The sequence below is a fragment of the Onychostoma macrolepis genome, chromosome 11, assembly GCF_012432095.1.
Source record: "Onychostoma macrolepis isolate SWU-2019 chromosome 11, ASM1243209v1, whole genome shotgun sequence".
NCBI classification, from domain to species: domain Eukaryota; kingdom Metazoa; phylum Chordata; class Actinopteri; order Cypriniformes; family Cyprinidae; genus Onychostoma; species Onychostoma macrolepis.
In genome coordinates this window covers 15,984,031-16,010,565 of record NC_081165.1, presented here as the reverse complement: position 1 = coordinate 16,010,565, position 26,535 = coordinate 15,984,031, and the positions used below count along the sequence as shown (strand labels likewise).

Below are 26,535 nucleotides of genomic sequence, written 5' to 3'. Positions count from 1 at the left end.
CCAGGGCATCCAGGATATAGGTGACTTTGTTTCTTCAGTAGAACACAAACGAAAAAATTTAACTCAAACCGTTGCAGTCTGTCAGTCATATAATGTCAGTCAATGGGACTCACGGCTTTGAGAGAAAAAAAAAACATACACAGACAAAACCAAATTAAACCTGCGGCTCGTGACAATACATTGAGGTCTAAAGAAACGAAACGATCGGTCTGTGCAAGAAACTGAACAGTATTTATATCGTTATTTACCTCTGATCCGCCGCACGGTCCAACTCTCCTGAGTGCATTCACACAACAGCTGGCGTGTGACGCGTCTTCTTCTTCTTGCTTTATGGCGGATCGCAGACTTATAAGTGCATTACCGCCACCTATCTCTCAAATGGACCATTTACACTCTATCTACAATCTTAGTGTCAATGGTCCATTTGAGAGATAGGTGGCGGTAATGCTCAGTTTCTTGCACAGACCAATCGTTTTGTGTCTTTAGACCTCAGTGCATCGTCATGAGCCACAGGGTTTAATTTAGTTTTGTCTGTGTATGTTTTTTTTTCTCTCTCAAAGCCATGAGTCCCATTGACTGACATTATATGACTGACAGACTGCAACGGTTTGAGTTAAATTTCTTGTTTGTGTTCTACTGAAGAAACAAAGTCACCTACATCTTGGATGCCCTGGGGGTAAGCAGATAAACATCAAATTTTCTTTTTTGGGTGAACTATCCCTTTAAAAACACAGTGGTCAGGTAGATCAGCATGAACCGACTGTTGTAAATTAATGCTGTAAATAAGCTGATTGTTTCAGCAAGAGATGTTTTTCTAAATGACTTCATCTCTTGGTCATTATAGAACCAGATTAATCACTCCTGTCAAAAAGAGACCAAAGGGTCCAGTGTGTCACGAAAGTGTCCTTATTTGTTATTTTCTATACAAACAGATTTCAGTTTTGTACAAAAAAACAAAGCAGCTGTATTTTTTTTCCCATGCCGAGCTTGCAGGAGAAACATTGTGATCAAACAATGCGACAGTTTCTAATCTGGATGTGAGCTGTATCAAAGCACTGATGCTCTTTAATCAGGCTTTCTATCGTCCCTGGGGCTACAGCTGACACTGTTTTTCTCTTCATCCTCAAATTGCATTCCTCCGCACAGGCCTCTGCGAGCTGAGTTGTATGCTTCAACAGCCATGTTTAGCACAGTCCCCACGTTTTCAGCACGGCTGACATTATTTCCATTGGTAGGATGGAACCATCTGGAAGCAAGTATGGAGACATGCAAGGTCATGCCCAGATGGCAAGTGGTGGAGTCATGCACAGATACTCGGTTCCTTCATCAGCATGGCATAAGCTAACCCTCTCTAGGATACTGGCAGAATTTGTGGAGGGAGACTCTGGCCCTCTTAGTTTTTGTTTTTGTAGGTAAGGTGCACAATTTTCCTTTCAGCACTAGTTAGGGTATGTCAAACTATGAGATCAGGTGTTAAGACAACTGTTAAGGTCAATGATGATAAAAGAGAAATCTAATTTCTAATGTGCTAATTTCTTAGAAATGTATTCTTTGTATACGTTAGTTTATTTTTTAAATACCATTTTCAAAAAAAAGATATGTATTTTAATAAATATCATGAATTACTAACATAACATGAAGTTTGTGAGGAGTCACACCACATGATGTGCAACCTGAACTAACCATCTCATAAAAAGGTCATATTATCTGACATTTTGAGATACTTATTGACCTTTGCACGTACTCATAACGGTCTACAGGGGTCCTCTTTATGATATTTTATATTTAGCTTGTTTTCTGCAAGTTGGTTAGACCACATGACTATGTTGGTCGATCCAAAGATTTTTTTTTTTTTTTTTTTTGCTAACTAGTGATTTTTTTTCTTCTAAATATTAATATGCTGTGAAGCAATTTTGTTAGAATATATATGCCTTTTTAAAGAAATAATATTATTATGGATTAACTTTTTTTTCTTCCATTTGACGGTTTAAAGATTTTAATATCAGCATCACCCTGACATTTTTTACCTTTTGCCCCCCAGATATATATTAAAATGAATTAATTCAGAAATTGAAAACATGCTCATCATAAAAGAGATGTATTCAAGTCATTGTTATGTATGAATTGCATTTTTATTGTATTTTAAATAAATTAATTTGACAAAATCTGATTTATTTTAAGCTCTCTCTTGCTACAGTTTTCCCTCTCTTCCTGTTTTCTCTCTCTTTGATCTCAGTCCATTTGGGTCGAGTCTGTTTTCCATTGCTGTTTTTGATTACCTTTCTCTCTGAGTTTCATCTTAAATCCTGAAGCTTTGCAGTTGTGCTTGTCTCTGTGACTCCAGTGACACTTTCTCCGAACACACAAGCCTCATATTTCACTTTACACATGGCTAGTTTTGCCATAAATCATTTGAAAAGAAAAACATGTCAAATCTAATATTAAACCGAGGTGCTCTATCGCTTTCACATTGTGCATTTTTTCCACCAGTCCATTTCTAAACGTTTATTATACTCTTGTTCGCTTGGGATTCTGGGATATTTAGCCATGATTTTATACTTTTATGTGTGTGTGTTGGGAAACTGGGCTTTCGGTTTCCTGCTAGAAGCTTATAGAAACCTGTCAGCTGGATTTGGGAAAGACTAAGTTTGCTTAAACTCTTAAGAGGGAGAAAGCGTGTGGGTGTTTTTGGAATAAGAAAAATAATGTATATGTGTTGAGTGCAAAGAAAGAATGTAAAAACGTGTATTTGTGTGTCCACGTATGGCAGTCTAAAGTGTTCCTGGATGCTGAGCTGGTCCTGTGGTTTGCCAGGGTGTTGAAATGGGATCAAGGGAGATGGTCAGGGGCGAGCAGGTGAGAGGAAATGGGGAATAGCAGCCTTTCTGTCTGAAACATTTCACTGAAATAACACACCCCTATTTAATGACCACCGGGCACTAGTTAACCTCTGCCCCCTGTAATTGAGCTGTAAGAATGGGATCTCACCGCCTCAGTGAATGTACAGTCCGGCTTATTTGAGCGTGTTTAAGAGCACGGCTGAACTCTGACTTGAGTTGCTTTCTCCAAATAAACCCGTCAACAGACATTTTCCTTGGCTGGTCCTCTGCGCAAATCCTTGCAGTGATTGCCATCTTAGACTATGGAGGCCGAAGCATCTGCGCTTTATTGCTTTTTAGCTCCCCTAAAATGGTTCAGATATGGAAGGTGTGTTGAAATCGTTTGCCGTGGAAGCAAGGTCGCCCATTAGGAATGGGGTGACGGGGTTTTTCAAACTTGGCGATCTGAGACTGACTCCCCTTCCAGATGTGTGTGGATGTGGGACGTCGCTGGCTGATGTCTTTTTCTCTTGCACTCAGGGTTAGTGTAGAGGGAAATGTGCTGTTTATCCCGGCCAAGTGCTTGTCAGTTTTCCCACTCTTTGGGAAGTGCTTTGTTTGTTTGGTATGGAGAAGTACAACATGAAAACTCGCCAGGTCTGAAAGGTCTCCAGGGAATTCTGGCATGTGCACATGAAAATACACTCCTGCTCTATAGTAGAGAAACTGCGATTAAAACAACAAACATAAAAATAGTCAACATGAAGTCAAAAATGACCCTGTTTATCTTCTTAATACACATTCCTGATCTTAAAGGGATAGTTCACCTGAAAACAAAAGGAATTTATGTCTGACTTCTTCCCATATGACTGACTTCTGCTGAACATAAAAGAGATAATTTAATGAATATCCACTTGGGTGAATTCAATACAAAGACATAGCGAGTCACTTTAACGCTTGGTTAACGTAATAAAGGTTAACATCAATAACAGGAAATAAAATAGATTTGAAAAGAAATGTTGCCATTACATTGAGATGCTCTCAAGGGTGAACTTGACCTCCACAGTCCAAAAGCTTTTTCAAAAGTGCATGCAATCCACCTCGAACTTGCAGTCAGTTTTGGCTTCATTTTTGCTTTTTTCAATCCAATCAATTCCCTATGTATAAAATCAAGTTCTTCCCTACATGTTCTCTTTCACTCAAAATGTAGTTGTAAATGCCATTACATGTTGATTATAAGACAATTACCTCAACAGTTCTGGGAGAAATAGAAACACATAGCATCTGTTACCTGGAGGGAGCCCTCTTACACAGCTATTCCGGCCAGAACAGATTAAAAACCGCACTTGACACTCTGCAGGTGCGTTGAATTCTGGGAGGGATTCCAGCACCAACAGAAATGTAGGGTGTCACAGGTGAAAAGTACAAGATTCAGCAAAAGGAAAGAAGAAAGGATGAATCATGGTCAATAAGACCTGAAACATACACTCTTCTGTGTATTTGTACTTGCGTAGAATGTTTCTAGCCTTGTTCTCTGACCATCTTTTTATTGCCTCCTTTACTTTGTTATGTACCTATTAATTATAAAAGCGAGAACATCCATGAGCAGTTAACAGGAAGTGGAATGCTCTTAGCGTGTCATGAGTTTGAATTACTCAGTCCTATATACTGAACATGGTATGTTTACCTGACTATACTGCTTCTCTTTGCATGTGTGAATTGCTTTAAAAGTGTGTTTCAGATTGACTCCAGTGGCCCATCATTTCCTCGGTGTGCTCCGGCCCTGGGCAATCATTTAATATTGAAAAGTTCACTGTCTTCTCTTTGTCTTTTCTCATCACTTTCTTTATCTTTATTTCAGCGTGCCCTTCAGGTTTCTTCAAGACAGCACAAGGAGACGAGAAATGCTTGCAGTGTCCAATCAACAGCCGCACAACCAACAATGGAGCCACCAACTGCGTATGCCGAAATGGATATTACCGCACAGACTCGGACCCCTTAGAGATGCCCTGTACAAGTGCGTGACTAATACATGGAAAACCTACTTTAAAACTATATTTTCCAAACTCTCAATGTGACTCATATACCTGTAATTTAATCAATAATAATCATCATTTATTAATAATAGTGCTGTCAAACGATTAATCGTGATTAATCACATCTAAAATAAAAGTTTTTGTTTACATAATATATGTGTGTGTACTGTATATTTATTATGTATATATAAATACACACACATACAGTATATATTTTGAAAATATTTCCATGTATATATTTACATTAATATTATTAATTTATATATATTTATATTATATTACATATATATTTCATATAAAAACATAAAATTTTTCTTAAATATGTACATGTATGTGTGTATATTTATATAGACATAATAAATATACACAGTACACACATATATTATGTACTTTTATTTTGGATGCGATCAATCATGACTAATCGTTTGACAGCACTAATTAATAATAATAATTAATTAATTTTATTGGCATGAAAAATGAAATGTAATAGAAAAATGTATTTCATTTTAAAAGTTTTTTTCTTTTTTTTAAATCTTTTAATATGTATCTTGCACACATTTTAGATAAAATGTCTTATGAAAGGTGATAAAAAGTTTTTCTAGCACATTTTAAAATGAATCCCAAGGTGAATATATTCAATAATAACAATGATTTATTAATAATAATAACTAATTTTATTGGCATAAAAAAGTAAAACGTAATAGAAAAAAAAGTCATTTTAAAAATATTTTTTAAAAATCTTTTAATATGTATCTTGCACAAATTTTAGATACAATGTCTTATAAAAGGTGATAAAAAGTTTTTTTTTTTTTAGCACAAACATTTAAATGAAATAAACATTCAAAGTTTAAATGAATCACAAGTTGAATAAAATTAAATAAATGCAATTATAAATACATTTACACTCAATATTTAAAAAAAAAAAAAGAAAAAACATAATTTCTATAAATCAGTTGAAAACATGATGACTGCAGAATTTAATTAAATATTTTGCCACCAAAGAAAAACAATATCTTGAATAGTATGTGCACATGAATGCACTTAAATATCTATACAAGCTGATTCCCTAAAAGAGACAAAACACCAATTTCAACATGAGTGAAAGTTAGGAAAATGTGATTATTGCCTAACCTTTCTGGCTCATTTTCATTCTCATTATCCCTACAGCATAGTCAGCAACACATCTCTTTTTCCATCACTTGCAAACAGCAGGCTTTTCTGTTTATTCTCACTGACTTCAGGTCAGGCAGAGAAAAACAGACCTGTGCCACTATTATTGAAACAGATAAGACCATGAAGACGAAGAGAGAGAGAGGCAGGCAGCTCCTTACACTGTCATGAGTGGCATGTTTTTGTCTCCCCCTGAAAGAGGCAAGGTGGGGGCAGAGAAGAAGAAGAAAGAAAGGGAAGAATGAGACAGCTTTTTTTTTTTTTTTTTTTACAAAAGCCATTTGCAAAAGCTTGGCCCTGGGAGGAGAGCAGCTGTTGTGCATAAGAGAGCAGCATCGTGTCGCAGAGTTGAAGCTCAGTGGGCCTTGGCTTGATTAAAGAGAGGAAACGGCAGCCTTTACCGCCCACTAACCTGGGAATGGGATGTTTAGAAACAGTTTTGCGTGTGACAAAGCTGTAGTTTCAAGACAGAGGTTTGTCTTAATGGCTCACGACTGTAAAAAGTAATCAATTGGCGCCTTCCAGTTTTTTTTGGCTTTTTAAAAAGGGCAAAATACAGTGAGTTGTTTCTTGATTACCTCATATGCCTCTAGAGGAGCACCCAGAGTAATTGGGAGCACATGCCGGCTGAAGATAAACACAGGGTATTGTTAGCTTTAGTTGGGCTGTCAGTCAGAAGGAGGTCTTGGAGGTGCGTTTGTTTGGTGTGCTCTTACTCTCCTTCAAACGCACTGTGCATGTACATGAGTAAACGCAAATGATGTTTACAAACACAGGAACAGCGCGGAAATAGTTTCACTAGACGCAAATAAGCCTATGATTTGTGCGATGTTATCGTAATTTCAATTAGCATGATGGAAATACACAAGAAAATACACATGGAAATGCACACAGAACATAGTTTCATTGTATTATACAGTTCCCTACGAAAATGAAATCCGAAGTTGACGGAGCCGTGGCTTAGTGGTAGCTCTGATACATTTGGACTGTGTTGGGGGTTCAAATTTGACTAACATTTCCATCCTTTTTTTACATTAATTTATCACTCCAATATGTGAATTTATTTGTTTAGTAAAAACAGGATTTCAAGTTAGATTTTTTTTAGTTCATTTGAGCTAAAAATCAATTTGTTTAAAAATGAAAATAACTGCATGTTCCAAATAATACTAAAAACATGAAATAAATACAATTAAATTAATATTTATATATTAAACAGGTACTATAATTAATATTTGTATTTTATTATTGTAGTATTATTAACATATATACCCTTCATACATTAGGTGATTTACAAAGAAACTCATTTTTCCTTCAGAATAACTGTAGTATTTTTGAAATCCCCAAAAAGTATTAGGCCTATTAATTTGCGCATATTGTTTGTTTGTTTTTTTCAGCTGTGCCGTCGGCTCCTCAAAACGTCATCTCCAGTGTGAACGAAACGTCGCTGATGCTGGAGTGGAATCCTCCACGGGAAACTGGTGGTCGTGATGACGTTGTCTACAACATCATCTGCAAGAGCTGCGGAGGTGGCAGAGGGGGCTGCACGCGTTGTGGGGATAACGTTCAGTTCGTTCCACGCCAGCTGGGACTCACAGACACCCGGGTCTTCATAAGTGACCTGCTGGCCCACACCCAGTACACGTTTGAAGTCCAGGCTGTCAACGGAGTATCGGACCAGAGCCCTTATTCACCCCAATATGCATCAGTCAACATCACTACTAACCAGGCTGGTAAGTCCACACCTTCAGTAATTAATTAATTAATTTTTTTCTTTTTTGTAACCAGGTGGTTGCTTTGGTACAACAGAAAGTTGTCATGTTGGATATTCATAATCCTTTAACTCTTTCAAATTTACCTGTTCTTTTTTTGTTAAGACAGAGAGTCAAGTTTTAATGTTTCTAATTTCAAGTTTCTTAAGAAACCTGTCAGATCAGAGTAGGTTGAATCTGAAAGCAGCCTAACTATTTAGGGCTTCTTTAATTTAGGTAAATCACTGACTAGTTATTTTAGAAAATTTCATATCTACCACATAACTATCCTAATGTTTTCATAGTTTATTTACGCTTACATTATTAGGCGCCATCTATTCTAAACTCACTATGTGCAATAGAGAGTTAAACACAATACTGTGTAACTCGCTTTGTTACCTCCAGATTACATCCTGATTACACTCTTTGGCTCACATCCCACCATGTCACCATGAGATTAGACATGATTCCCAAAAACTCAATATGATGCACGTTGAATCGAACCCAAACCATAGTGGGACAGATTATCCGGAGCCTAGGATCTCTCCAGCCAATGATGACTTTTAATGAAAAACAGCTTCTTGCTACTGATTAGACAAACCTTTCCCCCAGTCCTGAAGCAGTGGCCATGGCTGGGAGACATCTTACAATCAGACGCTTCCATTGCAAAGGCAACAGAAGACTGCTTTTTTTCCACTCATGCCATTGTGGTTTAGATTACTGTTCCAATTATTTCAGAGGGGCTGCAGCATTGATTTGTACTTTAAGTGTCTGTATGAAATGTGCAGCTGATCGTGCCAGATCGGTACTGGGAGCTCTTAGGGGCTCAAACAGAGACAGCCATTATTTTATGTTCCTCATCCCTGCTGGCTACAGACAGATCATCAAACCCATCCCCGCTTTAGCCTAGTAAAGCTCCTTGTTCTAGTGTTTGACAGTTTTTTAATTGGTTGTGACACATCACTAACATCAAAATGCAACAATTTTTCAACATTTGCATCACTAAGGGGAGGTTTTATCCAATCTGCTGTGCAAAAATCACATGGGAAGACATGTGTGTTTTGCATCCTGATGAGACCGTTGACCTATAGCATGCTGAGTATATTGTGTTCTCATCATCACACAAAACTTATATAACCAACTGCATGCTCACATTACCTACTCAAACTTTTTACTTCCTCCTAACTACTGTAAGTTCACTCGCATTTATTCAATCAGCTTCAGAAATCCAATTAAGAGACAACATGCTAAATATTGTCACTGAAACTCGAGTTGGAAGACATAAATGTGCGCAGCAGGTCTTAGAGGTCATGGGCGGATTCAGACTCGCTCTCATAAACTGACAGGGGGATCCTGTAAAGACTTCAACTTTTTACATTCAGTCTCTCAACAGTTACACTAAGTGCACTTGAGACATTTAGGGGACTTGTGAATGTATGTGAAACTGCCATGAGAGCTGAATGATGAGGCTTTCACTGTTTCTTTGAACAAGAAACAACTAATCGGCTGAAAACAGAAGGATTGTTAGATTCGCTTCAACTGAGTCAGCTGAAAAGCATCTTTGAAACGAAAGCCAACTTTTTCCCCCAAGCTTTATGAGTCCACATATTCTTGGAGAACTGCCGAGAATTTGTACCATTTTACCCAAACCTTACATTTATGTTACATTACTGCTCATAAAAATCATACTGGGGCTGCAATTAAAACTTAAAAGTCTTTGTTAAATATTTCAATAATTGTATTTGTATTTTTTATTTAATTCAACCCCATTATTTTCTTTCAGTCATTTTAGGCTTTTTTTCTCCTCCAGAGATACACTTATAATCATGTATTTCTGTGATTTTAAGAAGCATTCTCATTGCTTGCAAAATGAGTAACATCCCTGGGTGGTGTACTTTGGTGCCAAGATTTCTGATCTCCTATTAGTCATTTATGTATAAATATGGGCGGTCATGTTATGCGATTTTAGCTTTGTGTTGTCAATACAGTAATGTGTTGGCACTTATATTTTCATAGAACATCAAGCAATCTTATCTCAGAAGATCAATGTGATTTCTTATTGTACTCTATGATCTATTTAAGGTTATATTTTTACATATTTTAGTCCATTTGTAGGTTTCTTTCACCAAAAACAGTAGGTTAGCATGATAATTCTCCCTCTCTCTTTGATCTTAGAATTAAACGTGCAATTTTTGCTAGCCTGAGCATGGATAGCATACAGTAGTTAGTTATTGATCTTCCCGTGTAAACTGAAATCACAGCTACAGACAGAAGTATATTTAAGAATCAATAGAAAATAAAAATACAGTACAAATATATAGCTGTCCCATGATAATAGTGTCAGTACCGATTGGAGCATTTTGTGTTAAGCTTTAGAGTAGGTCTGCTTAGTACACTGAATTATTTTATTTCTAAAGTGCAAGGAAAATCCAATTTTCCATGATATGGCTCCTGTAGTACCTTTTACATAATGAATTGCTATTGCTTTTATATAAATTTTTATAGAAAGATTGTTCTCCATATGTTTTCACTCGGCAGTGCCCTGCTTTAACCCGTGCTTTCTTCATTATGGGGTCCCTCCCTGCTGTTGGGACGTCCTACCCCCGCTCCGCCTGTCACTTTGGATTAGCAGCCCCGGACCTCCATCAGGGGGAGCTGTGAAAGTACTCACTCCAGCTCCCTGTTAGCGGACCGGGCCCCCTGGGACAGGGCACTAGGACTGAGGGCCCTGGGTCAGGCTGTCCGGGCCTTTAATTTCGTCTGGATTGGAGGGCTTTGGGGTTACATAAACATCTTGTCACCCCTCATTAGCAAAGGCGGCTTCGAGCTTCCCCTTCTCGTTTTGTGCTCGCAGTGAACGTTTTTGTCCGTACCCATGTGCAAGCATTAATTAGACACGTTTTTAAGCCTGGCTGCTGAAGAGGAGAGGTATGTTCTGCAAGAGAAACAAACAAACAAGAAAATTAGAAGTGATTACCGTTAAAACCCGTATTTGTTTTTTTTTTTTATCCGAGAGGCCCTCTTTTAGATCTTAAGCTTGATGACGAGATTTGTCATCAATTGAAATTCCTATTTTTATTTTTTTTATCTCTCCACATCCTCTCTCTGTTCTCAGGCAATTGTTTTCAGGAAGTTTCCCCACAGCTGCCGCTATCGTCCTCACCTAGGCCTTTTCACACTGTCCGTCATGATCTCACACACAGTACAGATGAAGCTTTACTCAAATGGCTGAAAGAACAGCAGACAAAGGGAGCAAAACTCTGAATGTTTGTACAGTGGACAGCCTTTAAAGCACGAGTTATACTTATGGGCGATACATCATGGGCTTAAACTGTCCTCGTGCACACTTATTAAGGGATGAACAATTCATAAACACTGCTATTATGGGGAGAGTGTTATGATCTTGGCCTTGGAGAGTTCTTTTCCAGATCTTGATGAATTATGACCAGACTGCCCGCTAAGTATCAGGTTGGTGGTGTTCTCTGCATTGACCCAGAATGTAGTAGTGAGTAAAGCTGCAAAAAGCTGCTATGGTTCACTTTCTTCGGCCATTTTTCACTGCTGAGGAATGTTTTTTTTTTTTTCTTTCACAACGTTTTTATTATCTAGGCCAGTGGTTCTCAACCGGTGGGTCGTGACCCAAAATGAGGATGTGATAGGGTTGTGAACATCAAAAACAATAAATGACTAACCATATAATTGCGCATAAGTTAAATATGCTTATAAACTTTTAAAAAAGGAAAAACACTCCCCATATTCTCTTGCAAATACATTTGTTGGTTGTTTAAGTGTAAATAATGATACTGTAGATGCAAAGTATAAATATAGAAATAATATGTAACATATATGAGCAATGGTGGACAATTGCCAGATTACCTGTTGGCTATTTGCACTCAGTATGCATAAACCGTAACAATAATAAAAAAAAATGTTTGTTTGTGAATACATTCATGTTAAACAGTTTTAGTACTGGTAATTCACCATTTTACGTCTAGTGGAGCAAAACCACTGATCCTGGAATTTAAAAAAAAATGTAGACCATTTTAACTTGGACACATTATTTTGTAAAAAAGTGAGCAAAGAACCTTTGTAACTTATTACATAACTGACTTTATGGACAGAATGAGCTTGGTCATTGTAAAACTTTGTCAAGGGTCCTTTAACCTTTTAAAGACCCTCAACTTTTTTTAATAAAAAATGTTGAGAATAAAATGGCAGAAAAAAATCTGCCAACCTCTTATTTCAAGGGTTTTGAGTTTAATGGATGAAATTAAATTCAGTTTGAAGTAGCCTGAATGAGTATTACTGATAAAACGGAAGCCCCCCAAAAATAAATAGGATGTATTTAAGCCACACTTAAAATTATGGCCATGTTTAATTTCTGCATTCCTTTTTGTCTTTTGTTTTAAAGCATTATCTTGTTTTATCATTTACATATTTATTTATTGCTTTAAAACAATGACCGTTTGGTTTGATAATTTGTTGTAATGCAGTGATGTGCATACATTAAGTGGCTTAAGTGTCCTTATACAAATTAGTGTGATGATAATCAACAACAACAGCATAAACAGCAATCTGGATCAGTGTCCCTCAGAGGTCTAAACAGAAACAGCATGCTTTGCCTTTATTAGTTTAGTGATTTGTCTTAATTATGGCACACCAGAAAGCTTAACAAAGCCGTATTGAAGAAAGGCACAATGTTTTATTGAGGCAATTTTACAGAGGCAAACTGGAATGAAGGGCTTGAGCTCTGGGCAGCTACAGCAGTAGTGCACGTCTGTGTCAGGCAGCTGAAGACAAAGACAGCTTTTACCTTTCCCTTCTGCTTGGCTTTTCTCCCTTGTCCCCTGCAGCTCTGCATCAACGGGGCAAGCAAGGTTAATCAGTCATCAAGTAAACCCAAACTGACTCCAGGCCCTTCACTTTACTCTGACACACACATTTGAGACCGGCATTTATCAGGGCAAGGAGAGAAAACGTCCGCCTGGGTGTCCCTCTCTCTGGAAGTTTTATTAGAGCAGTGTGTGACAGATCGCCTGCAATTTGTGATTTGCCTACAGTCGGGAAGCACTTGGGAAGTGCCACTCAAGGGGTCGTTTAACTTACCTCTCCCCATGAATGGAGAGAAATATAGAGCCACATGGCTCAGTCAGCTTCACTCTATACATATTTCTGTTCTTCCCCGTGAAGAGATGGATGAATGGCAACTGGAAAATCAACAATTCTGTCAGCGATGTTCACTAAGCACCATGTGCTTGAGCTTTACATCATTTGCCATGTCCTGAATTCATTGTAGCACTGTATTCTACAACAGAGAGATTGTTTAATGATAGTTTTACAAATCAACCAAATTTGGTATAATAGTTAACAAATTAACCACTTAATAAACACATTATATATTTAAAATAAATTCAATAAAATAAATAAAATCAGTGTAGCATCTACTAATCTGGGTTAATGTTAATTATTATTTTTAAATGTTTGATAAATAAACATGATTCTAGATTAAAATGTTGTTTTTTTAAGTATTTTTTTTTTAGTTATAATACTTGCATTAACCTAATTGTTAAGTGTTAGAATTCTGTTTGAAACTTTTACATATATTTTACAGTTTTACTGTGTGGTTCATTTCTTTTATGACACAAATTGCTGAAAAATTCAGTGTATTAATAGTGCACTCCTTATTATTACAGATGGTCAGATTTGTATATATATATACACTGCCATTAAAAAGTTTGGGATCAGTAAGATTTTGAATGTTTTTAATGGATTCTCTATGCTCACCAAGGCTGTATTTATGTGATCAAAAATACTGAAAACAGTAATATTGTGAAATATTTTTGCAATTTTTAATATTGGTTTCCTATTTTAATACACTTTAAAATAAAATTGATTTCTGTGACACAGCGCTGAATTTTCATCAGCCATTACTCCAGTCTTCAGTGTCACATGATCCTTTAGAAATCAGTCTAATCTGCTGATTTATTAGCAGTGTTGAAATTGTTGAGCTGCTTAATATTTATTTTAACCTTTCATACCTTTTTATTTGATTATTTGATTAATAAAAGCATTTATTCAAAATAGAAATCTTTTTTTAGCAGTATAAGTCTTTACTATCACTTTTTATGCATTTAACACATCCCTGCTGAATAAAAGTATTAATTTCTTTAAAATAAAAAAGAAATAAAGAAAAAAATGACTGACCCCAAACGTTTGAATAGCAGTTTATACTGTAACAAATTATTTCTGTTTTGAATAAACACTGTTCTTTTAACTTTTTTATTTATCAAGGAATCCTGAAAAAGTATCACAGGTCCCAAAAAATACTAAGAAGGATCATGATTTCTGAAGGATCACGTGACACTGAACACTGTAATGATGTAATGATGATGAAAATTCAGCTTTGCTTCACAGGAATTAATTAAAATATATTAAAATAGAAAACTGTTATTTTAAATTGCAAAAAAAAATAAAAAATGAACAAAATGACATTTTATTTCTGTATTTTGATCAAATACTGTACAGCTCTGATGAGCATAGGAAACTTTTTTTTTTTTTTAAACGTTAAAAATCTTACTGATCCCAGACTTTTGAACGGCACTGTATTCCATTTTGCTTAGTATGTTTCCAGTCCAACGCACTGTTTGAGCGTAACAGTTGTTGTCCATCACGACAAACTCCTGGCAACATTAGCTCCCGGCCATTAGCTTTCTGCGTGAGAGTCTGGCACACCCAGATAAACGGCCGACCCATATGCCGTTTCCGTCTGCCAGCTCACTCCGTACCCTATTGCGTCATTCAGCATTATACACTCCAGATACTGTTTGTTTATCCATTTCATTAGCCCAAGGTGAGCAGTACCACATGTGTCAGGCTTTGCTTAATACCTGAGGAAATGAATTGGTTCCTTATCAGATGGTGGAACCATTGTATGACTGAGTTACATTATGCAGAGTTGGGTCTGGTAATCTGGCTCGGGCGCTGTCGGGTGCCGGTGGAAGATTTATGACTTAATTATCTTCAGAATTGCTTTGGCGAACTCCTGTCGGGCCACCAGAGACAGTGATGCCACCGGCAGCCTCCCGAGAAAGTGGCGATACAGAGCTAGATGATTCTATTGCCACATAATTGAGTAGTGCACTCTCGTATTTTACTGTCTTGACCTTATTGCTGAGAGACGTCCATTTCGGTATTCAATATGTGCTCCCCTCAATGAGGCTTTCAGATAAATGTAGATTGCCACCTGTAATGCCGAAGAGCAAGCCTGTGCTTTTTTTTCCCCCACCTCGGACATGGATCTTTCCCCGAGAAGTCTGCCCTTTTCATGCCGTGCTTCACAAATATAAAGCGGGTGGCCGGTGTGGGAGCACTGTGACAGAAGGTGGCAGAGAGGGCACATATGGAAGGTGCCAGGTGGGGTCAGGGGGCAGCTGGGCAGGAGACTCCACCGGACACCTGGAACACTGGCAAAGTCCAAAATCACAGCTCCCGTCCCGTCACATGCTGTTGCATACTAATCACATCAGGTGTCATTGGAGGAAAGTAAGGGCTGTTTCATTTGCATTAGCCAGGGAAAAGGCCTTCATAAGTATGCAGCGCAGGCTGGCGGAGCTGTTGACTATGCAGTGACCAGTGCATAAAATATCCATTTCATTACCGAAAAAACAATAATGTAAGTGCATATTGTTGTAAATCGGAAATCTTGCCAATTACTTGATGCCTGAGAACAGTTTGTGCATGCAATAAATACAATACAGCAAGGATTCGGTGTTTAAATCATTGTCATTTAAGGCCAGTAATGTTTACAAAGAACAGTTTATTATTCTGTAATCATCCTGGATTAACTAAATATCGCAGTGACAGGTGCAAAGGCTCAATTAGACATGTTGATTTATTGCTGGAAGTGGAGAAGTTAATTGTGTTGTTCTGAAATGTTTAAAAAGGCTGGGAAGCATAAACAAATGACTAGTGTAATTTGTATGAAACTGCAGTTTGATATGACCCTGAAATTCATTGAGGCTTTAAAAATGACAACAAACACCCTCTGCTTCGTTTTTATTTATTTACGCTTTACTTCTACTCCTTGTGCATAGATTGCAAGGTCAAAGCATCACACTACCATCTGTTTTAGGTCATTAAAAACTGCATAGGTTTCTGTTCATATACAGTCATTCAAAAAACGTTAAAAACCCCACCTCATTATACTGATGTACATTCATGCCATGACATAGTAGATGATATGCAAATAAAAATTGATTTGTTGGACAAAAAAATCAATATCTGTATTTTTGTATTTGATTCTGCGATTTGGTAAATAAAATTAGCATTTTTTACACCAAGGTCCTAAGCTAAAATCATGTACAGGCTTGGGCTCACATCAAGTCTTGACCCAAATAAGTCATGGCAGGATAACAAAATCGTAAGAGCTAATATAATTTGTCCTCCTCTCTGTTAACAGAAAGAACAAGAGTTGAACAGGTTCCTTTGTTTAGATGTGATGTGCCAACAGACCTCTGGTTGTCTTTGAAGATCATGAGATCTGTCAGATGGCAGTCGATATACATCATACCCATTGACTATGCATCTATGCATAAAAGAAGGAATGCTAATGCACGTCATTGGACAGCTTCCATTTGCAGACTTAGCCGGGTTTTCTCTAAACACCAGAGTTCCTAGAGCAGCGAAACTGTGTAGAGGGTTTCAGATTAGACTTAAACTCTCTGTAAGTGTCTGCAATCTTCTTAAGACGCTGAAGTGCCTACTTTTGATTTAGCTTATGGTGTGTATACGAGTACATTAATGCTTCAATCTTTTCCAGTGCAGATGGTTTAAAGCTTGATGAACTGAAAAGGGGGTGCGCTGCTTTATGGCACTGGAAACTCTGTGGAGACATAAAACCCTCAATCCAATACAGATGGGAAATAGGGACGCCTGCCAGACGCACTGTTTCTCTCTGCATTTTTTTTTTTTTTAGGAATCTAAAAGTTACATGCAAATGTAGTGGGTTCTTACTCTCCGTTCTGGCTCTCTCTGGACGTGAGTCTCGTAAATAGGGGATACTCGCAGTGTACGCTCCTGCTAGGTAGAGGAACAGCAGCTGCTGTCGGATTGTGCTGGGAAAAACTTGCCTTGGGGAAGTTTTACCGTAAAAGGGGCTAGGGGAGTCGATGGGGGTGGACGAAATTTATAAGCACTGACCTGCAAGGGCTACTTCTACCAACCTTACCAAATCACTATGTCGCTCTTCCACACCACAACTCGGTTCCAAATGAGATCCACATGCCTTCCAAACCTATTATATAGACCTGTAGTGAAGAGCCAATGGGATTGAGAGAACATTCCACATCAGTCAGAGCCTTTTATTTGATGATTAAGCCAAGCTTTTGGTTACACATTCTTTGCTAGCGCAGTGTTCACCCTGTCCCTAATTATCACTCATTACCTATTATTAAGAACTCAAAAGTAAGTCTCAGATGACACATACTTGGACTTAATATGTAGATTTTTGTGTAGGCATTCAAGCACACAGTGCAATATTCTATTATGTAAATTAATAAATAAAATCATCATGATCTATAAATCATAATCATGTGTATATTCATATATATGCACTGCCGTTCAAAAGTTTGGGTTGGTAATTTTTTTTATTTATATATATTTTTTTAAATCTTACAATTCAAAATAACTGTCTTCTGTATTAATATATTTTTAAATGAATATTATGACAATGCTGAATAAAAAAGGAAAAAAGAAAAACGCATTTATTAGATTAATCAATCATTTTTGTTTTAACGTGTCCTCAAAGTATTAATTTCTTAATGATAATAATAATAATAATAATAATAATAAATTGAGCATATTTTATTAAGTGCTATTTAACATTAAAAATGTTTCACGATCTATGCATTTTATTGTTTGTTTATTGTTACTAACTTTAGGCATAGTATTTGTTGGAATTCTAAGAAAGAATCCAGCTTAACGTGGCTGGCTGTAGCTATAATGGCTGAAAGGCACTTATTTACCAGCTTCGTTTGGATCAGAGCTCAAGAAATGTTTTTTTTTTTTTTTTTTGTGCATGCAAGACCATGCCTCATTAAAGACCAATAAACTTATATGAGTGGAATTAACTCGGTAAACCCAGTATATTATAGACATTGAAGTAAAGATATACTGGCATAAAGGCAAGAATTGGGCCTCAGAAACGATTGCATAATTGTCATAAAGTGTGCAAAAACCCCTGTGTCTGTCATATTAGATCGAGAAGCACAGCTCATATAAATTTTGATGCCCAGAACTGTGATGAATATATAACAAATGTACTGTTTGGATATGTACAGTATGTATGTATAAACTCATCATTATTCCATCCAACTTTTAAACATGACTGTTCCATCCCATCTGCTTGTTTTACTTAGCGCCCACATGCAAATGTTATCTATTCCTCATGCTTATGTTTTCTGCACCTCACGCACAGAGACTGCGTGCAGAGCATAGTGTGATCGCTCCAATGTGTCCGAACGCTTCGTCTGCCAGGAAAAAGTTAAGCACCTAGGCTTGCAGATAAATAGCCCTCATCAACTGTACCATAGAGAGTAATTGTGTGGAAACACTGGAATTCTGCAAAAGTAGAACGGACACTTCACTAGCTGTTATAATCATAACTGTGAGTTCACTAAGAAGATTTTTAAGTTGTCACTTCCTTACCCATCGTACTAGTGTTTTCCTTTGATTTGAACTGTGATGGAAGCCTGTCATTCCGCCATGAGGAAAACTTCCTCGGTAACCGGAAAACCATAACTTTCTGCCTTCTCAGCTCTCTCAAATTAACATATGTTCACCCCTGTGAGCTGTTGTACATGCTCTGACTTTATTTGCATTATTCCAGATTGGATTACCAGAGACAGGCTGGGCGCAATGTAAATGCTGCACACAAAGTATATAAATATATATATATATATATATATATATATATATATATATTAGTGCTGGGCAACAATTACATTTTTTAATCGCGATTAATCACATTGTTATGCACAAAATTCAATAATGAATTCAAAAGTAGTGTATTGTGCAATTTTTTCATTTAAAAGTGCTGCTATATGAACAAACGTCCAATAACATTTGGTTTGCAAACACTTTGCAAAATTTGGTTTGCAAACACTACAGCAGTATTCTTTTACATAGTAGCAGTTAAAACATTTCTTGTAGATCTCAACTTATAACATTAATGTAATCAAATTAAATATAAAACCAAAGCTATTTGCCACTGCCAGGGCATTAACAATATTTTATAGTTTGATATAGAAAAGCAAGTTAGGCTCAGAGTCCAGAGCCTCAATCATATGTTATAATGTTATAATGTTGTAACAGGCACCTTCTGAGTAGAGACCTGCACTATCGCGGGACCCAACGCAACAAGAGTGTGGCACAGAACAACACTTGATGGGCGAGTGCGTGTGCGGGCGGTTAGAGACTTGTGTGTGTGGGATGTGGAAGAATAAGGGTGTATTCACACTAGGCAATCCTTGCCCGAGCACGTTTGACCCTCAAAGCCCGATACGTTTGACTAGTGTGATCGCTCCGTGCTGCGTTCGGGCATGGTTCATTTAGCCGTCCCTGGCTCGGTTGGAAGAGGTGGGCCAGACCACGGTTCAGTTGGGCTCGGGTGCAGTACACATGCAGTGTGAGCGCTAACCGCGCCGGAGCACGGATTTTCTGATACGTGCAGCATGGTTGCGTATATATATTGTGAGAGGGCCGTGTGTCGGTGAGTCCCAAACGACTCAAAATAATAAAACACAAAGCGCTTCTCTGCTGTCTTCACGTGCTATCAGAAACTTCCTGTGTCCCACTTATGAAGCCGTGATTATGAGCACGTTGCATTCTTTTCTGTTAAAAATAACAGTGGACAGTGGTTTGTGAATGTTGATGCTTTTTAGCCTAAATGATTTTATCGGGAGCATCCATGCGAGCGCTGCTGCAGTCTTAGGCCCACCCCAAATGCTCTCATTGGTTGAGAAGCGTGATGACACTCATCCCAAGCCAGCAGCCTACTGATCAACATCCCACCCCTCTTGTGACCCATGGTTTGTCTGTATGTGAATTCAGAGCCAGTGAGCAACGGGCTTTCATAATAGTAATAATAAAAAACTGTGTTAACGTCTGATAAAAGAATTGTTGCCGTTAATTAATTAATGCGTTAACGCGATAATAACGTGTTAACTTGTCCAGCCCTAATATATATATATATATATATATATATATATATATACAGTATATATATTCATTTTTAATGAGATGCCTGTATGCAGGGCCGGATTTACCTCTTATCATGACATGGGCCCCCCCTTCCCTATTTAATATATTAATACCACCCCAGCAAACAAATATATTTCATAATCAGTGGAAACCGTTACAGTGTTTTCTATCGCAATAAGCACTAGCGTTCAGTCAATAAAAATCGAATGTCTTAATTTGTTTGAGAATGGAGAAAGACCATTCCATTCGGTAGTGCATTATTTCTCTAATAATTTTAACGGCCTATACAACCACACCAGACATTGTTCGGATGATTTATTTTAAGACATTTGTCATGTTTTCATCCTGAATCTCGTGTGTTGAACTAATTTCTTACGCACCTCATCCCAAACCTTCCGTTGCAAATTCCAAAACGTCATTTTAGAGGCATAACAGAGGCTTGAGCCATATATGCAGGCTAATGGAGTTATTAATGCAGTCTAACGCAGTTATTAAGTTACTAGAGAGAGAGAGAGAGAGAGAGAGAGAGAGAGATTAAGTGCATGTGAATACCTGCATCTGTGCATCTCTCAGCAGTGTTCAGCAGCAGAGTAATAGCGAATCTTTAAGTTGAACTGCTTCAAGAACCTCGCTACTGAGAAATGTCATGTAGCTTTTCAGCTGCAAAACTATTTTACTGATAAATTCGCGGGGCAGCGCTGACAGTTTTCTTTTCGCGTCTCCGTGTGTGTGCGCGAGTGCGTGTGCATCTGTGAGAGAGAACGGGAGAAAGAAAGCGTGATTTCAGTACATAAAAAAAGGTGGAAAACATGGAAATAGTTTGTCATTTTATTGTTTGTTATACTTATTTGCTCAGTGTATTCTGGGGTTTTGGTTATTTTACTGTTGTAGATAGATAGCCCATAGTATAACAAAAATATTATATATCTCTTCATTATGTTTGCCCGTGCCTAGAATGCCTATGCATAAATCCGGCCCTGCCTGTATGCTTCCCCATTGAGGAAGCCTGACTGCTTACCTTATTAGTCCTCTGTTGATACCGCATACCAACATTAATGTTGACAAGATGCTGCCGGTCGCTTGCCTTTCATTACGCAGCTCTGGGTTGGACTGAGCATGATGGTGCATACCAACAGAGGATTCACAAGCCCTCCCGTAGTGCTCAGAGACCTGGGAAGCCATTCATTATACTCTGGCATATATTTATTAACTGGCAGGGACGGCAAGAATGCAGCTTGTTCAGCATTATGGCCTGTGTTTTCCAATAAGTATGTTTTGATAAATGAACGGCTGCTGGTCATAGGCCATTGGGCGGATTAGGACTGTAGCAATTATTATGTAATTGCCTGACTGCAATTATTTGAGATTATTGTGCACTGTAGATTACAATATTGCAAACATTCAGAAATGGAATTTATTACATTTTTATTTTATATTAGTAATAAACAGGGGATATCTCCTTTGTACAGTAGTCAGGTTGGACAAGGTGGATTTTATTTCTTTTTTTTATTTAATTTTTTTTTTTATTTAGTCACATTGAATTAATGTAAATTTTAATTATTATATTTTTCATTTTAATTAATAAATGGGTGAATTTGTACAGAAGTCACTTTGGACAAATTAGATTGTATTTTTATTTATTTTTTTAATTATTATTATTATTTTTTAATGTTATTTAGCAATATACAGGGTGACAAGCTAGACTGGCACAGTGATTAACGAGAAAAGTAAAAAATGGCATTTTATGCCAAAAAGGTTGCAGACCCTTGATGTTTATTAAGCCTTTGCTGCAAGCAACATAAACAAAACAAACAATTAAATCACTAACCACAATTAATTTTAAGGCAATTAATTAAAAACAAAAATGTTGCTGATACCCCCAGGAAGAAAAATTGCTGAAAATGAACAGTTCTCTTCTAAGCACTGGACTCAAGACCTCCTCTATTACCTGTGCATTCAAGACAGATTTACAACTCATTCTGGTATCTGGAGAGCAGGAAATAAGCACATGAATAAGCCACTTAAGCTCTCCTTCAACCCCAGAGACTGTAAGCTCAAGCTGATAGCAACCACGGGCTTTCCCAAAGTGTGGCTTTTTCATAGAGAAGTGCGTGCCTGAGGAGAGGCCCGTGTCTTGGAGACGGCAAAGGCCATAAATCCTGGCCTCTCCAAACCCCACACAGCTCCAACTGTGTTCCTGAGCATCTCCATTGAGTTTTTTGACTTGGTATGCCACGCTCTAATGCCTAATAGCTATTAGGAACACCCTGGACTTTTATTTCAGTAATAAACGGGGGGAACTTTCTTTTGTACGGCAGTCAGGTTGGACAAATCCAACACAACAGAGCCACTAATATATGGTTTGACACACTTTCCCCCGTAATTACCAAGCACGCTGATGAAAAATAAACTCTATAATTCAAAGACATAAAACACCAGTTATGTTCACCATACTTGTGGTTTTCATGAGTAGAAATTGTACCTGGTTTTATTTGTTTTCAGCACACCACAAAATTAGTCAGCCTTCCTTTTGAGGAGAATATAACAAGAGATTTCAGGTCAGATTAAATGGCATTGAGGAACCATGACCAATGACAGAGACAGAGAGTGAGCCTGGCCTGGAAATTCCCCTTGCCACCTTGTTTATGTGGTTCAGCACAGTGTTATTTACATCTGTTTAATCACACACCAGGATCTGTGCTTTAATGCCTCTGTCACTGTATATAAGGCATGTGTAAGCTGATCCACAGATTGATTTTCATCATTCTTTAACTGTATATAATATGACTCTGTCTTTTTTATTTTTATTTTTTCCAGCTCCTTCTACAGTGTCTATCATGCATCAGGTCAGTCGCACCATTGACAGCATCACTCTCTCCTGGTCCCAGCCAGATCAGCCCAATGGGGTCATACTTGACTACGAGCTGCAGTATTATGAGAAGGTATCACATAAACACACTTGAGTAATGTGTAATGCATGTTACACACTTATAATGCGGATGCATGCAGTGTAAATTAACATTATCATAGGCATGCATGATTTATTTTTTTGGTTTTGTGAGAGTATCTTATAAATGCATGAGTTAAAATTAAATTGCTGTAGTTAATGCGGTAATAATTATAATAATAATAATAAAATAAAACATTTTTTATTTTACTTTTTTACATAAATTAGGTGATTTTAAAAAAAGGGTGCAATAAATTGATAAAAAGGCATAAATCAAAGACATAAATCAATTTCAATTAAGTAAATATGTTAATTTTGAACTTTCTATTCATGAAATAATCCTGAAAAAAAAAGTATTAAAAAAAATTAAATAAATGTTTTCACAAAAAATATTAAGCAGCAACTGTTTTCAGTATTGATAATAATAAAAAATGTTAATTGAGAAATGTTTTCTTCACAAATAAACAAACAATTAACATTTGAACAAATAAATATTTGATAAATAAAGTAACTTCTTTCAAAAAAAAAAATGTCATCAACACTAAACTTTTGAACAGTAATGTACATACAGTAATGGTATATTGGGCCAAAAATGTAAATTTTAACAGGTTTATATGATGACTTGTTAAAGATACAGTACTTTACATATTTTATAAATAATAAAAAATTATAAATAAAAAATAATATTACTGTAAAAAACACATTAAAAATAGTTACTATATACTTACTACATACTTCCTTCTTTTATTTATTTATATATATAAATAAATAAAAGAAGGAAGTATATAGTATCTGTATTATATAAATAAATGTTTAATATATATCTAATTTTTATTTTACTATTTTACTTAATGTGATTTTTATTTAGTTTTTGCACATTTTTTATTATATAATTTTTATTATTATTATTATTAATGTTGATGTATTAAAGTTCCTTTTGAAAATGATTATTCGTTTACGATTGCTGTTTAATCAGCTGTTGGAAATGAATAGCGAACTCCTGTTCTGTCGAGGGTTATTACAAACACAGTCACTCTGTAAAAGGCTGTTGTGGTTTGATCCGGATACCAGTGAGATTTCACTGCAGTAAAAAAAAAAAACTATTTGACTTACAGATTCCTCTCTGTCAGCGTGGGCCGCAGAAAACACACACACACTAACTTGTGCTTGAGAAACTCTCACGCCCACATAGTATGCCGATATTCTTTTAGTCTTCCATTTCGCTCGCTTTGTTTCGCCGGTTGACACACATAAGAAAGCCACGCCCTTAAATACAACACGCATAGTTTTACAGATACTGTCTGTCTTTTCTTTCTTTGTTTGTAGTACACATACACAAGCTGACGGTCCCCAGGGCTCTGCTCCTGTTCTAACTCTTTCCTCAGTATAATTCCTTTCTCAGACAGTGCTGAGGACCGCCTGTCAAAACATTCTTCTCAGACTGCAGCAAAGCTCACATCACAGAGCTCAGAAATAGAGCTGACAGGAAAAAAGCGGAGCACTCAAGTAGTACATGTATACACACACGCAGAGTCCTACATTCTCTGCTTCTCCTTCGCTATCACTCTTTCTCTTCTTCGCTTACACAAACAGACACTCAAGCAGCGCGACGATGGCCACAGCTTTCAGCCCAGACTAATGAATCGTGGCTGGCCTGAAAGTGTCAGCCACCGTTCCTCTGCCCAGCACCCTCAGTCGAGCTCTCCTGATGGGGTTTGATGAGATAGATAGCCCTGTTAGAGAGCCATATGTACACCTCGGAGTCTCTTGTGATATGTGAAAAACTGTGACCAAAACGCCACTGGATTTGTAAAATTGATGTCTTTACCCCTTTTTTGGTCATTTCTCTGTTTCAGGACCAGACGGAGCATAACTCTTCCATAGTAAAGAGTCAAACCAACACCGCAGTCATCCGTGGCCTCAAACCTGGAGGCATCTACGTCTTCCAGGTCCGAGCACGTACGGTGGCAGGGTTCGGACGGTACAGTGGCAAGATGTACTTCCAGACCATGACTGAGGGTGAATATGGTTTATGTGTGGTTTGTTTCATCCAAAAATCTACATCATCTCTTCAGATTTGGTTTTTATGAGAATAAATTACACGCATATGATCCAGCCCATCATTCTTATATCTCCCACTTCTTATAAGAGCAAACCTGTGTGTAATTGACTTGTTGAAGCAGATAGTTCATCTACTAATCTAATTCTCTAATTATGATCCACGTTAGCGAGAAGCATCTCCAAATGATCTGTCCTCCCCCACTTCATGTTTCTGATTAGATCTGAGGAATATATAAAGGATTTAAAGAAAAATTTGAGATTTTTTTTTATTTATTATTTTGAACTACTGTTCAAAAGTGTGCTGTCAGTAAGTTTTATTCAGATTTGTATTCAGCAAAGGTACAATTTTTTTTTATAAAAAGCATAAAAAGTAATGACAGATAATGTTTCAATTAATTAAGTTAATGTGGTTATTTTTAACTTTCTATTTATGAAATAATTTTGTAAAAAATGTAGTTTTCACAAAAATCGTAAGCAGCAACTGTGTTTTCAGTATTGATAATAATATTAAATGTTTCTTGAGAAATTTTTATTTTATTCACAGTTATACGGTTTTACGGCATTTTATACGGCATTTTGATTAAATACATCCAGCCTTGGTGAGCATAAGAAACTTCTTTCTTCTCTAAACTCTAAACTTTTGAACAGTAGTTTACATACAGTATATAAATGATATCTTCGACTAAAATTGTAAATTTGATTATATTTATATGATGATTTGAAGTTAGAGATACACAACGCTACATATTTTGTAAATAATAATAATAATTTTATATATATATATATATATATATATATATATATATATAAACAACATTAAAATAGTAAGTACAATATATATTAAAATATATATTATGTAAGTTATTCAGGGGGTTCAGGCAATCAGCTTGTGATCCGTTTTTTATTTTTTTCGTTTTTTCGTTAAGTTTTCTTAGTTAAGAAATGGAACTCTCAAAGTGCATTAGATAGAATAATTAAACTTTATAATGTACAACATTTTCTTTTTTTTTTTCTTCATTTGTCTTTTTTTATTAATTATCGCAATAAATACCGTACCGTGGACTTCATACCGAGGTACCATACCGTGAGATTTTGATATCGTTACATCCTATATATATATAGTCTTGCTTATTAAGTAGTTAGGGCCAGTTTTTTGTTTTGTTTTGTTTTGTTTTGTTTTGTTTTGTTTTGTTTTGTTTTGTTTTGTTTTGTTTTGTTTTGTTTTGTTTTGTTTTGTTTTCTGTCCCGCTTCCAGAACACTGAAGAGGAAGAATTGTAGCTCAAACATGTTATTGGATGGGCGCCCATCATTTTGCCTTTCCTAGATCACCTCATTCAGACACAGCTGCCTCACTCATGACTGCTCACTCTCTAAGCCGCTTATTATGAGCAGAGAGTCAGAATTAGTCTGATCAATCCTCCCAAGCTCTCCGCTGGCATGATGAGAGACAGCAACTCAGCCAGGTGATCCAAACAGGGATGTGTCATGCCAGCAG

The 26,535-nt window shown here is 36.8% G+C and overlaps 1 protein-coding gene across 7 annotated transcripts in view; it reads left to right on the top strand.

The window, feature by feature from the left end:
• The window catches only part of ephb2b (eph receptor B2b), a 150,726-nt gene that overhangs the window by 102,716 nt on the left and 21,475 nt on the right, over positions 1-26,535 (top strand). For all 7 annotated transcript variants that reach the window (XR_009273378.1, XR_009273376.1, XR_009273381.1 and 4 more), the window contains exons 4-7: positions 4,681-4,836; positions 7,420-7,755; positions 22,849-22,973; positions 24,835-24,997. Coding sequence is in view for 1 of the 7 variants with exons in the window: in XM_058791336.1 (XP_058647319.1) it covers positions 4,681-4,836; positions 7,420-7,755; positions 22,849-22,973; positions 24,835-24,997 (780 nt within the window). In the remaining 6 variants the exon portion in view is untranslated. The remainder of the gene's footprint in view (positions 1-4,680; positions 4,837-7,419; positions 7,756-22,848; positions 22,974-24,834; positions 24,998-26,535) is intronic.